General features: G+C 41.0%; 1 protein-coding gene across 1 annotated transcript; it reads right to left on the bottom strand.

The window, feature by feature from the left end:
- Positions 1 to 246: 246 nt before the first annotated feature.
- On the bottom strand, positions 247 to 1,941 carry LOC139460256 (fap1 adhesin-like). Its single transcript, XM_071241764.1, has one exon. It carries the CDS (start codon positions 1,939 to 1,941, stop codon positions 247 to 249), a length of 1,695 nt encoding a protein of 564 aa, XP_071097865.1.
- Between the last annotated feature and the right edge of the window lie 10,865 nt (positions 1,942 to 12,806).

Raw genomic sequence — 12,806 nt, 5'->3', positions numbered from 1 at the left:
AAACACATGCAATATGCGCCGAAAAACATTACAGCGTTATGATATCAGGAGCCATTTCATGCGACTGCACATTGGACCTGGTCACTGTACGTGGTAGCCTATCAACTATAGTCCGATCAAAATAACGACAGACCAAACACAAATTGCAACAGAAATGTTTTTAGTTGATTCATATTTAACAAGCCCTTCTTAACATCTTATCAAAAATCTAGAAAAATCCTCTGTCACTTCCTCCACTAGTTCCTCTCACTCTGCCTCTACTAGTTCCTCTGTCACTTCCTCCACTAGTTCCTCTGTCACTTCCTCCACTGGTTCCTCTGTCACTTCCTCCACTGGTTCCTCTGTCACTTCCTCCACTAGTTCCTCTGTCACTTCCTCCACTAGTTCCTCTGTCACTTCCTCCACTGGTTCCTCTGTCACTTCCTCCACTAGTTCCTCTGTCACTACCTCCACTGGTTCCTCTGTCACTTCCTCCACTAGTTCCTCTGTCACTTCCTCCACTGGTTCCTCTGTCACTTCCTCCACTGGTTCCTCTGTCACATCCTCCACTAGTTCCTCTGTCACTTCCTCCACTGGTTCCTCTGTCACTTCCTCTACTAGTTCCTCTGTCACTTCCTCCACTAGTTCCTCTGTCACTTCCTCCACTGGTTCCTCTGTCACTACCTCCACTAGTTCCTCTGTCACTTCCTCCACTAGTTCCTCTGTCACTACCTCCACTAGTTCCTCTGTCACTTCCTCCACTGGTTCCTCTGTCACTTCCTCCACTGGTTCCTCTGTCACTTCCTCCACTGGTTCCTCTGTCACTTCCTCTACTAGTTCCTCTGTCACTTCCTCCACTAGTTCCTCTGTCACTTCCTCCACTGGTTCCTCTGTCACTACCTCCACTAGTTCCTCTGTCACTTCCTCTACTAGTTCCTCTGTCACTACCTCCACTGGTTCCTCTGTCACTTCCTCCACTGGTTCCTCTGTCACTTCCTCCACTGGTTCCTCTGTCACTTCCTCCACTAGTTCCTCTGTCACTACCTCCACTGGTTCCTCTGTCACTTCCTCCACTAGTTCCTCTGTCACTACCTCCACTAGTTCCTCTGTCACTTCCTCCACTGGTTCCTCTGTCACTTCCTCCACTGGTTCCTCTGTCACTTCCTCCACTGGTTCCTCTGTCACTTCCTCTACTAGTTCCTCTGTCACTTCCTCCACTAGTTCCTCTGTCACTTCCTCCACTGGTTCCTCTGTCACTACCTCCACTAGTTCCTCTGTCACTTCCTCTACTAGTTCCTCTGTCACTACCTCCACTGGTTCCTCTGTCACTTCCTCCACTGGTTCCTCTGTCACTTCCTCCACTGGTTCCTCTGTCACTTCCTCCACTAGTTCCTCTGTCACTACCTCCACTGGTTCCTCTGTCACTTCCTCCACTAGTTCCTCTGTCACTACCTCCACTAGTTCCTCTGTCACTTCCTCCACTGGTTCCTCTGTCACTTCCTCCACTGGTTCCTCTGTCACTTCCTCCACTAGTTCCTCCGTCACTACCTCCACTAGTTCCTCTGTCACTTCCTCCACTGGTTCCTCTGTCACTTCCTCCACTGGTTCCTCTGTCACTTCCTCCACTAGTTCCTCTGTCACTTCCTCCACTAGTTCCTCTGTCACTTCCTCCACTAGTTCCTCTGTCACTTCCTCCACTAGTTCCTCTGTCACTTCCTCCACTAGTTCCTCTGTCACTACCTCCACTAGTTCCTCTGTCACTTCCTCCACTAGTTCCTCTGTCACTTCCTCCACTAGTTCCTCTGTCACTTCCTCCACTAGTTCCTCTGTCACTTCCTGCACTGGTTCCTCTGTCACTTCCTCCACTAGTTCCTCCGTCACTACCTCCACTAGTTCCTCTGTCACTTCCTCCACTGGTTCCTCTGTCACTTCCTCCACTAGTTCCTCCGTCACTACCTCCATTGGTTCCTCTGACACTTCCTCCACTGGTTCCTCTCACTCTGCCTCTACTAGTTCCTCTGTCACATCCTCCACTAGTTCCTCTGTCACTTCCTCCACTAGTTCCTCTGTCACATCCTCCACTAGTTCCTCTGTCACTTCCTCCACTAGTTCCTCTGTCACATCCTCCACTAGTTCCTCTGTCACTTCCTCCACTGGTTCCTCTGTCACTACCTCCATTGGTTCCTCTGTCACTTTCTCCATTGGTTCTCTCATTAACTCTTGGCCTTGTCCTCCAAACGACTTGTTTGCTGAAACTTGCAAAAGCTTCGCCACCAGCAAAGCATTCACACTGGTATCTATACAAGGATATGTGTTCTAACAGTTCTTGCCATTGCCTTTCCTGATGACCTTGTTATCCCGTCTCCTTGATGTCTCCACCGATGTGTACTTGACTGGAAACTTATATTTGTCAACATTTATTGATGACCTTTACTTGACATAGAAAATTTTAAAAGGAAATGTTTTAAGATGAAGGTTTTCAAACAAATAAACATTTTTTTAATATTATCAAATAATTATAGTCAAGACGAACAAAAAGTATATAGATGAATAAGTATGAATATATGTGTTTTCCCCCAATTGTTATTTCAAAGGCCGATTATTTTACTTTAATGCAAAACGGATACAAACTATAGATACAAAAGGACTGCATGTGATGCCAGCTTTTATTTGATATCTAACATGACGTGGTTAAACAAAACTGAAACATTAAGTTTTAGGGCTTGTATTCTAAATACCCCTTTAAGATCATATCCAAACTAAACAATTTCCCCCAAATTAGCATTTTCCTAGATTTTAACTATGTTGTGAGGGGATGCCTTCTGAACATGAAACAAGAGAAATCATTTCTGTTGCAATTTGTGGTGGGTTTGGTAGGATGTGACACGATATTGACCGGACTGCTACTGGATCCTTATTGCCAACCACCAATTGGAGACAAGGCCTGTGTACCTGGACGACCATGCCGGCCACACAGGTCGGAGCCGTGATGCAGTTTCTCCGCCAGAGTTTGATACACTACTCTTAGATAGGTTGGCAATAGTAGTGATCATGCTGAGACCTAGTGGGATAGGGATGTATTTTGAAGATTCTTTAAAAGACGTTTTCATTCCATATGCACAAAAACAGCTTGAGAGTGTGTCCAGAGCTGACATTGTTGACAGTTTTAAATCAACAGCAATTGAGGTAAAGGTTAGATGCTGCTTTCACACATGGGAGGCATTTATGAGAATTGATGAGAATGAGACAGAAGTGTTTAAGTTCTTAGCTGAACAAGTATTTTTATTAGATTGTGGGGATAAACAAATTATATGCACTTACGGCAAACGGGTTCTGTGGAACAACGGGTCCGATGTTGTCAATAATCTGCATCCATGTACTAATGAGGAAACTGCTATAAGACACAAGTCACATGCTGCCAGACAGAGTCAGGATAGCATTTGGATTCGAAAAGTTGATACTGATGTCATTGTTCTGGTCATTGCATTGTGTGACAGAATAGATGTGTCTCACTTCGGGATTGCTTTTGGAACTGGCAAACAATTCAGATATTTGGCTGTTCATGTCCTTGTCGGAAACCTTGGACCAGGGAGAGCTTGTTCATTTCGAGCGTTTCTTCCAAGTAAAAGCAAAGGAAGGGCGGGGGAATGTGTAAGATGAAGCAACAGAGGTTTTCAACCCTATTGGTGATGTACCAACCGAAGAACATGATGCCAGTCATTCAGAGTTTTGTGGTCTTAATGTTTGATTGGGCCAGTATCTGTACAGGAATTGATGAGCCACACAAAGACATATTCACTGAGAAAGATAGAGCAACTGATTCCATTCCTCCTACATTATCTGCTTTGTACCAACAGCTGACCATTGTTGGCGACGAAGTCTGGAGGCCGAAAGAGACCTTCCCACACCAATTGTGTGGGGATGGGTAACATCAGTAGCACATGGGTATGAGCCTTTGTGGACTACACTACCACAAGCCTCTAAGTCATGCCAGGAACTTCTGAGATGTAGTTGTAAGTCTGAGAGGGGGGCAGAGCAGGGCGTGACTGTGATATGCGGACTGTGATTAGAACAACACTTTTCAAATATATTTCGTTTGTTTGTGTGTTGTTAAACGCCACACACAGCAATATTCCATCCGTCTGTAAATAATCGAATCTGGACCAGACAATCCAGTGGTATGATCACAAATATTTCTCACTAGCCAATCAAAATATCAGCCAGGTACAGGCATATTTCAATACTTCATCACTTGCTTGATAATGGTGTTAGAAGCTACACCGAAACGTCGCTCTTAATTGTTATAAAGAAGTTGTTCATCCATAAATTCGTATCCTTACTTAGTATTCCAACTTCTAAATGCCTATCAAAGAAGACATTTTTCAATGTTCTGCTACTTACCATATGAGTATACAATTTTGGTTTGGTAATTGGTAATTGGCTTTAATGATGTATGTCTTAAAGGTATGCCGAAAGATAAGATTACCTAAATCAAAACAAATAGTCTACTAAGATATAGTCATATACTTTACAGATGCACTGTTGGGTAAATACATTCCAAAATGTTCATTTTTCATTATATATTTAGGATGTAGGTCATGTTCAAACGAGATATACTAGAATTTTATTCCTCCGTGGCGGCCATATTGGAATTCTTTGGGTGAAAATATTTGGAATGTCATTACCAACAACTGTGCCAAGTTTCATACTTTCACAAAGTGCACAATGTTTCACGAAGCATCTGAACCTACACCGAGAGTGGCAGCGTTTGACACAACTTACAATTTAACACCAGATCCGTGGCATGTGATTTTTGTATACTCGATGCTGCGCAGTTTTAGTCCGAACTCTTACTTGACACTGGGAATGATATTTCTGGGACCCACCAGTTGAGTTGCACTGACATTTGAGTAACTGACGGGCAAACCTGTATTATCCCTTTTTTGTTCAAATGTATCCATTTGTAACTTCTCTATAAGAAGAACCGATCCGATTTCCAACGTTTATTTTCCTCAATAAATCGAATTTTGACAGGTTTCATTTTGTTTTAGTTACATCTTCGGGAAGACATTGGTCGTGTTTATCATTAAAAATGCAGGTGGTGCTTAATGTTTTGTTTTGAGTATATAGTATAGCTGTGGGATAGCTGAGTGGTAAAATCACTAGGTTGTCAGGCTAAAGTCTCGGGTTCGAATATTGCTGGGCTATTGCCAATAAAGACTCACTCACTCGATATCTTAGTCCTGCACCATGACTGTAGAATATATATATTTTCTTAATGAAAAACAAAATCTAGAAACGCATACAAAAGCAAGTTTATCCAGCTCTAGCTAGTCAGCATAGGTATTTTTTTTTAGAGTCAAGAAGGATATTGTGTAATATAAGATTTTGAAACTAAATGTTAGCCTAGTATGTCTAGTATGAAATCAGCATATAGAATTTTTTTATTTTGATTTATGGATATTGTGTTATATAAGATTTCATAATCTAAATGTTAGTCTATCGATATCTCTAAACTTTTTGTAAAATACATAGCAGGTTTTACAATGCATTAATATATGATTTTCTCCCCACACCAAAACACGCCCTCTACCAAACCTGAACGCAACATGCCACCGTTCGTTCTCCCCTTCGGTGGCAAACACGTTGTCTTCAATCAGCTTTGAGCAGAAAGTACCGACTTTCATCAGTGAAGACGACCCTCTGCCTGTCACGTCGCAGCCAACGACGTACAGTCCGGGCCCATCCCAATCTCTGACGACGATGTTGCGTTGTCCAAAAGCTGTCCTCTGTAAGGTCTGTAAGCCCTAATTCCTGGTGCCCTGTGTCGCCAGGAAACTGTCTGTCGACTGACCATATGCCCTTAGACATTCGTCGCTGATGATGTCACTGTCATGAATCGATTCCGGAGATGCAAAGTCCACAGGTACCGGTCTTCAATGGTCTGTCTGTAACGTTGCATCAGGTTAGCTACAGCAATACAGTTGCAACCAAACGTTCCAGCAGTCTGGGCCTTGATTGCTCCAGCCTGTGTACTACCCAGGGCCTGCTCGCGTTGTTCGGGTGTCAGCCGTAGCATTTCTCCGGTGTTTTTTTTTTAGTTGTATGAATGTCTGACTATTGCACGTGCCCAAGCGGAACGTGTTTTTCACTTTTTCGCATTTTCTAAAACAACGTGCAGTGGACGTGTATCATTTTCTACATAGAGCATTGCTGTGTTTGGACCGTGTTCTTGCATCGATTTAGTTTGGTTTTAAATTTTTGCGATTTCATATTTAGAGTGGTAGGTTTCTTTTGGCCGTCAGTTTAGAAACTGGACTTTATAACAAACAAGACAGAACTGTTTTCATCACTTTGATATCATAATTATTCATTTAGATTAAAGACACACACTTTTGAAATAGTGTGTTTTTAAACCCTACCTTTACAAATCTTACAGCATTTATTTCAGAAAATGTACAAGGTTATTTCTATAGCAAACTTTATAAAATGTATAACCGAAAACAATTATTTAATTGATGAACACTATATAACTATAATAAAGTCTGATACAGGATACGAACAGAGGTATTGTCTCATTAACTTTATTGCTGGACGTCTCTCTCTCTCTCTCTCTCTCTCTCTCTCTCTCTCTCTCTCTCTCTCTCTCTCTCTCTCTCTCTCTCTCTCTCTGATGCATTGACCAGTTTTATTTAAAAATACGAAATATCAAAATAGAATGTCTCCAGCCTAGCATGTTTAGACAACATCTACAAAATATAGTGTTGGGCCCTGTGGTAGAGACATATGGTTCAGACACGCATTAATGGAATAACGATCATTCACAGTCTAGATATCTGATTGTTTGTGACAAGTATGTAACATGACAATCAGTCAAACAAATACGTTCGATATATCCTTTCATTCGCGATAGTGAAGTTCGTCCTTGAATATGTCAGATTATTTAAAGACATCAATCGTAGTTTCATCATCATCCCACACAAACGTTGACGCGAAGGGGACGAAACGAAATGAAAATGTAGAGTAAAGGACAAATTACTAGGCCCAGACATGCTAACAAAAGTCGTGCTGTTAATAACATATCTCAGTATAACAAACATTGCATATAAATCCCGTCAGAGGGGTGAGCCATTGTGTGGAATTCGGTTACACGTTGTGAAATATGAATTTCATGCACGCAAAGGTCAATGACACGCTCATTGTGTTTAGTCTATGACAACTATCCTCACAACTGATATCCAAATAGGAAGATACCGACACCTTAACGTCTCATTAATTGTCAATGTTTACGACATACTCCTGACAGCACGTGCACAGTCGGTCGGTGTATGGAGCGAGGTAGGCAAACTGTAGTCCCACCTCGCATACCGCCGTCAGATTGGCGTCGGAGTTGAGTTGTGTTGATGGGGAGAGTGGCGTCGTGGCAGCCTCTCGGCCTGCCTCGACAAATGTATAGTGTGGGAAACAGAGAAGTATAATCGTATATTGTATCGTAGAACCAACGAGACCGACCTGTGCTACTAGAATACCACCATGGACGTTAAGCCTCTCATGTCGCGGCGCTTCCGTTTAATGAGAAACATGAAGAAAGACTTTCTAATCTGAACTGTTCCCAGGCCCGATGCCTACAATCAGTGAATCTGTTTATCGTAATATGAAGGAGATAGGTTATAATTATACCCATATTCATTTGTAATGGAATGGATTCTAAAATCTATAAATATATATATACACTTTTTCGCAAAATTAAAAATGGCGAATGTGGTATCCATTTCTCCAAATCAATTTTTTTTTAAATCAAATTTGGGGTTGAGGAAAAACGACACAATTGATATGTAGCGAAAAAGCCAGATGTATCCAGGTTTCAAATCCCAGTTAATAGTGTCTTTCAACCGATCAACTTTACGTTTTCCAGGTTTCAAAGGACATTTAACAATGTTTTTCAACCAATTAACATGCACAGCTTATAAGGTTTCGGCAAATGTAAAGTTGGAATAAGATATTTTTTTATATCCGTGTCTCGTCGTTTCAGTTATTGCACTGGTATTTTGTATATAAATATTATCAAGATCATCGAATGTGAGACGTGTCATGGCACAGCCAGATATCTTGGCACGATATCACTCTTTCGCTACTGAAACCACACCGGCCTTTAAATATTTTAACGAGCAGAACCTGTCCATGAATTGATGCCAAAAGCTATTTTATTGTTATGCACAGATTCTTTCACGAAAAGCCGGGAAGATCATCAATACCATTTGATTTCAGACAGCTTTAGCAATATAGCAACTCTCACGGCAGGGGAGGTCAGACACGGACTTTATACAACGTAACGGTGGGGAATCTTGCATTCTATGTACTATCACTTGATACACTATGTGTCAAGTCAATTTATTGTATGAAAGGCCACAGGCCCATATACAACGGAGTTACATAACATATTTATAATATACTAAGTCAAGGTAACAATTCACTACGTAACAAAAACGCATGACGTATGTACAGAGCCAGATCCTTGCGGGACAGCAATGAAGACAATCTTATAGCAATAAACTGTGATAAAGACCACTGCGGTAAGTACTTGTTTCTTAGATTTTCGTTCATAGGGCAAATAAACATAAAGTGGTATTCATCTACTACAGAATGTGCATAACCTCAGGGATTTCTCAATGGATGAAAAACTACCTGTGTTATTTTTTAGATCATTCAGGCCAAGCATTGACTTGAAATGGCAATAAGTATCATATCTTGAACTTTCGTAAATATTTGAATGCCATTTCTAATGAAACATATCAATGACACGCATGCGAAAGTACTTAATGAAAACATTTGCATTACCAATTGTCTGGGACAACCAAATGAAACCAAAGCCATATGTAAAAAGCAATGTACGAATACAAGAAGCCCATGTGTTCTTTCCAAGACTATCGAGGTGTACAAGCATGTTGTAGGCTTTCTTAGGTACACGTTGTTCAGGCATAATTATTATTGTACACCAATACTTCAAGCAACGAGTGTAAGATACAATGTACAATGGGAATCTCCCTCATTCTCCATAAACCATATTACGTGGTGTTGACATACCAACATTCAAAAACCTTTTACAACGGAAGAGATGAACCTTTTCAATTGTATAAAACTCTTTACAACCCCATATCTCAGACCAATAAAGTAAAATAGGTTGTATTTGAGAATCAAATTATTTAAGATACATTTTCGGTGAAATAACTCCAAGCTTAGAGATAATAGAGTGGACTTGTAACAAAGCTTTCTTTGCTGTGTTTGTGAGATTAATTACAGATTTATTCAGATTCAGTGTATGGGTAAACAATATACTAAGGTATTTGTATTTATTCACAACATTAATACATTTACCTTTAAAAATACATTTCTCTCTTGCGGCCACCTCTACGAAATAAAACAGTATTTGTTTTATCAAAATTAACACTAAGTTTCCATTTATCTGAATATTCCGAAAGTATGTCAAGACATCAAAATCACATCATATGCAAAAAGTAACATGAAACGTTTTATTATGTCAGGGGAGAGCTGGACGCCATGTCTACCAGACTGCATGCTGTATACATATAACTCATTTATAAAAAAAAATGAAAAAAAGTATAGGACTTAAAACACATCCTTGGCGTAAGCCTATCGGGCAATCAAAAAAGTCACTTTTATTACCACCGCAGTGAACACAGGATTTTACATTGGTAACATTGATTTAACAACAAACAAACATTTTTCCTTCTAAAACCTTATTTTTCAACAGCTCCACAATTTAGTTCTATTTACAGAATCAAATGCCTTTTTAAAATCAACACAGGCCACATACAATTTACGTTTGTTGTGTGATAAATATTTCCCGATGACTGCATACAAAGTAAATATGTGGTCAAAAGTCGAATAGTCCTTTCTAAATCCCGCTTGTGTTCAGGAATCAAATCTCTCATATTTGACCACTGTGTTAATCGATTATTGATGATAGAAGTAAACGCTTAACCAAATATTCAAGTGAGAGATATACCCCGGTAATTGGTAATTGTCAGGCTTGTTTACGTTTCCATTCTTGAACAACGGAATAATTATAAATATAGACCAGACAGAAGGAAAAACACCTGTATCAAAAATCCGATTGAAACATTTAACCAGAAAGGGCATAGTATCAGGTAGTAAGTACTTGAGCATTTCAGCTATAACACAATCAGCCCCAGCAGACTTACCAGTTTTAAGGCGAGATATAGCATTACATATTTCCGTTTCCGTGAAAAGGAGATTCCAACAGAAGCATGTCAACATCACTAAACCTTTCACTGACGCCATCATTATCACGTTCAAAGAACTCATTGTCTACCAAATATATAGAATCATCTTTTGAGAATAACTTCTAGAAATGATGTAACCATTCTGTTGGGGATATAGATCCTCTGGGGGTAGAATGTCTCTGAAGAGAACGTATAGTTTTCCAAAATAATTTCAGACTGTGTAAAGTGCTGTTTATTCGGACTAGCCGTGACAATTGAAGATCATATTTTGAACTTTCTACGAAAGGTTTTATACACATTTCTCAGTTTACAGCAGCGTTTTCTGTTGTATTCACTGCTACAACACCTATACCTTCTGAGAGTCTTCTTGGATTCAGATTATTCGGTTTTTACCATGTTTATCGTGTTCAGTTTCACCATATTTAGTTTGTTTCAGAACATACTGTACCAAATATGTAATCCCTCCTCTACATTAGCTTCAATTTTATCCATCAAAGAATTTTCATGAATATGCAAGGACCTTCTCAGTGTGGCACGATTGCTACAAGGAACCCTGCAGGATAACTCAAGGACACTCGTGAATAGTTCGCTCGTCAAATACCAGAACTATTCACTCGTTTCATAAAATTGGTATTACACAGGGGCTCGTTTTGTATTCTATATTTATTATATAATAGGTAGGTTCCTCGGCAGGATAAAGCCAACGGATAAAAACGATATCCGCTAGGGTCATATGCGAATAGAGATGCAAATATCAAAGGTCAAGTAGGGACAACTTTCAGTGTTAATAAACAAACATGACGTCGCCCTTGTCATCATATTCGGCGATCGAGTCAGAATTAACCATCGGGAATCTAGAGAAACTAATGGGATAATTGCTATAATTATCAAAAGAATAGTCTTTATACAATTTTTGGCAACTTTGGAGATCTGCACTTGTAGACCTCTGCGGCTTGGAATCTCTTCCACAAATTGTTACTTTGTTTCGTTTTGTCGTTGTACGTACATCTGACTGCTCTTCGTGACGTTATGACAGGAAAGGCCGACTCTCAACAACGTATGACCATTGCCGTGACGTCTCATAGACTAGAGATAGAGTAGCTTCCCTTTGATAAAGGGCAGACCGATGGATTGCCGCGAAAGACAAGTAAAAACAATTTGTGTAAGCAATTGTTGCTTTGCATATATACACCTCGTCATAAATATCGCACCACACATTTTAAAGTAAAAGTAGAAAATATAATTTTCGGTTTTTTAAACTACAAGTACAGATTTCATATACTACACCATCTGCGAACATAATATCACAAACACACCTTTTCCCGAGCTGCACGTGCACGCTTGCGTTGAGCATGCTTGTACCGGGGGTCGGTTTGCTAAAATGCAGTATGCACATAGCCTCTTTTGGCGTATGTTATGTTGGCAGACACAGCTAAAATTGGTTTTAGGCACAAATTAAGCTTTATTTTTTGACCAACCAGTGGAATGCCCAAGCGTCCAGTGACTCTGAACCAAAGATGGCAAATTATTGGTATGCACCAGACTAGTATGTCATGTCGTGCTATTAGAGCACCACTGAACATTCATCACACTGTCATCAGCAGGCTAATACGTAAGCATACTGCTTCCAGTGAAGTTAAGGATGCACCGAGGTCTGGACGTCCCAGAAAAATCCAATGACAGGGAAGATCGTGTTCTCGCAGGCCAAGCCAGACGAAGCCCAAAGTCTACTTGTACACAGCTGCGACATGGATGGCATCCATACAATAGAGTGTCCATCAGCACCATCAGGCGACGCCTAAATTCTGCAGGATTGAGAGCAAGACGACCAATCAGACGTCCACTCCTCACAAATCAGCACCGCCATGCCCGTTTGGCCTGGTGCCAAGCACGTGCTCGCTGGAACCTGAGGACATGGAGAAGGATCCACTGGTCCGATGAAAGCAGATTTTTGCTGCATCATACAGACGGGAGGGCACGAATTGGAGGCAGAGAGACACAGCATGTGATCAGAGGAACATTCAAGCTGATGTTCCATTTGGGGGTGGATCCGTCATGGTGTGGGGTGTTGTTCCTACGATTGTAAACTTGACCTCATCACAGTTCCCGGAACACTGAATGGAAAGAGGTACCAGAACGTGATCCTGGACGGTGAGGTTGTGCCTCATTTCGATAACCATGCTCTCGCCACACGTCCAGTCTTCATGGACGATAATGCCAGACCACATCGTGCTCGAGCTGTTGTTCAGCATCTCCTGCCAGAAGTCGAGACATTATTGAGTATTTGTGGGACATTTTGGGACGTAGGGTGAGAGCAAGGGATCCTCCAGTTCAGAACCTTCAGGATTTGACCCATGCATTGCATGATGAGTGGCAGCAGATCCCCAACAGAGATTCAGGCTCTGGTGACCTGCATGAGACGGCGTGTAGAACATGTTATCCTAGTTCGAGACGATTACTCAAGATACTGAGTTAGCCAGTCATTGTGGACCTTACTGGTGTGTTCGACATTAATGAAATGTGAACTGTGTTGTGTGTCTGTTGTAACGACTCCGGCAGCCA

The sequence above is a fragment of the Haliotis cracherodii genome, unplaced genomic scaffold (assembly GCF_022045235.1).
Source record: "Haliotis cracherodii isolate W230 unplaced genomic scaffold, xgHalCrac1.p SCAF_14, whole genome shotgun sequence".
Taxonomy (NCBI): Eukaryota; Metazoa; Mollusca; class Gastropoda; order Lepetellida; family Haliotidae; genus Haliotis; species Haliotis cracherodii.
The sequence above is the reverse complement of the archived record's forward strand: the minus strand, read 5'-3'. Positions and strand labels throughout refer to the sequence as shown.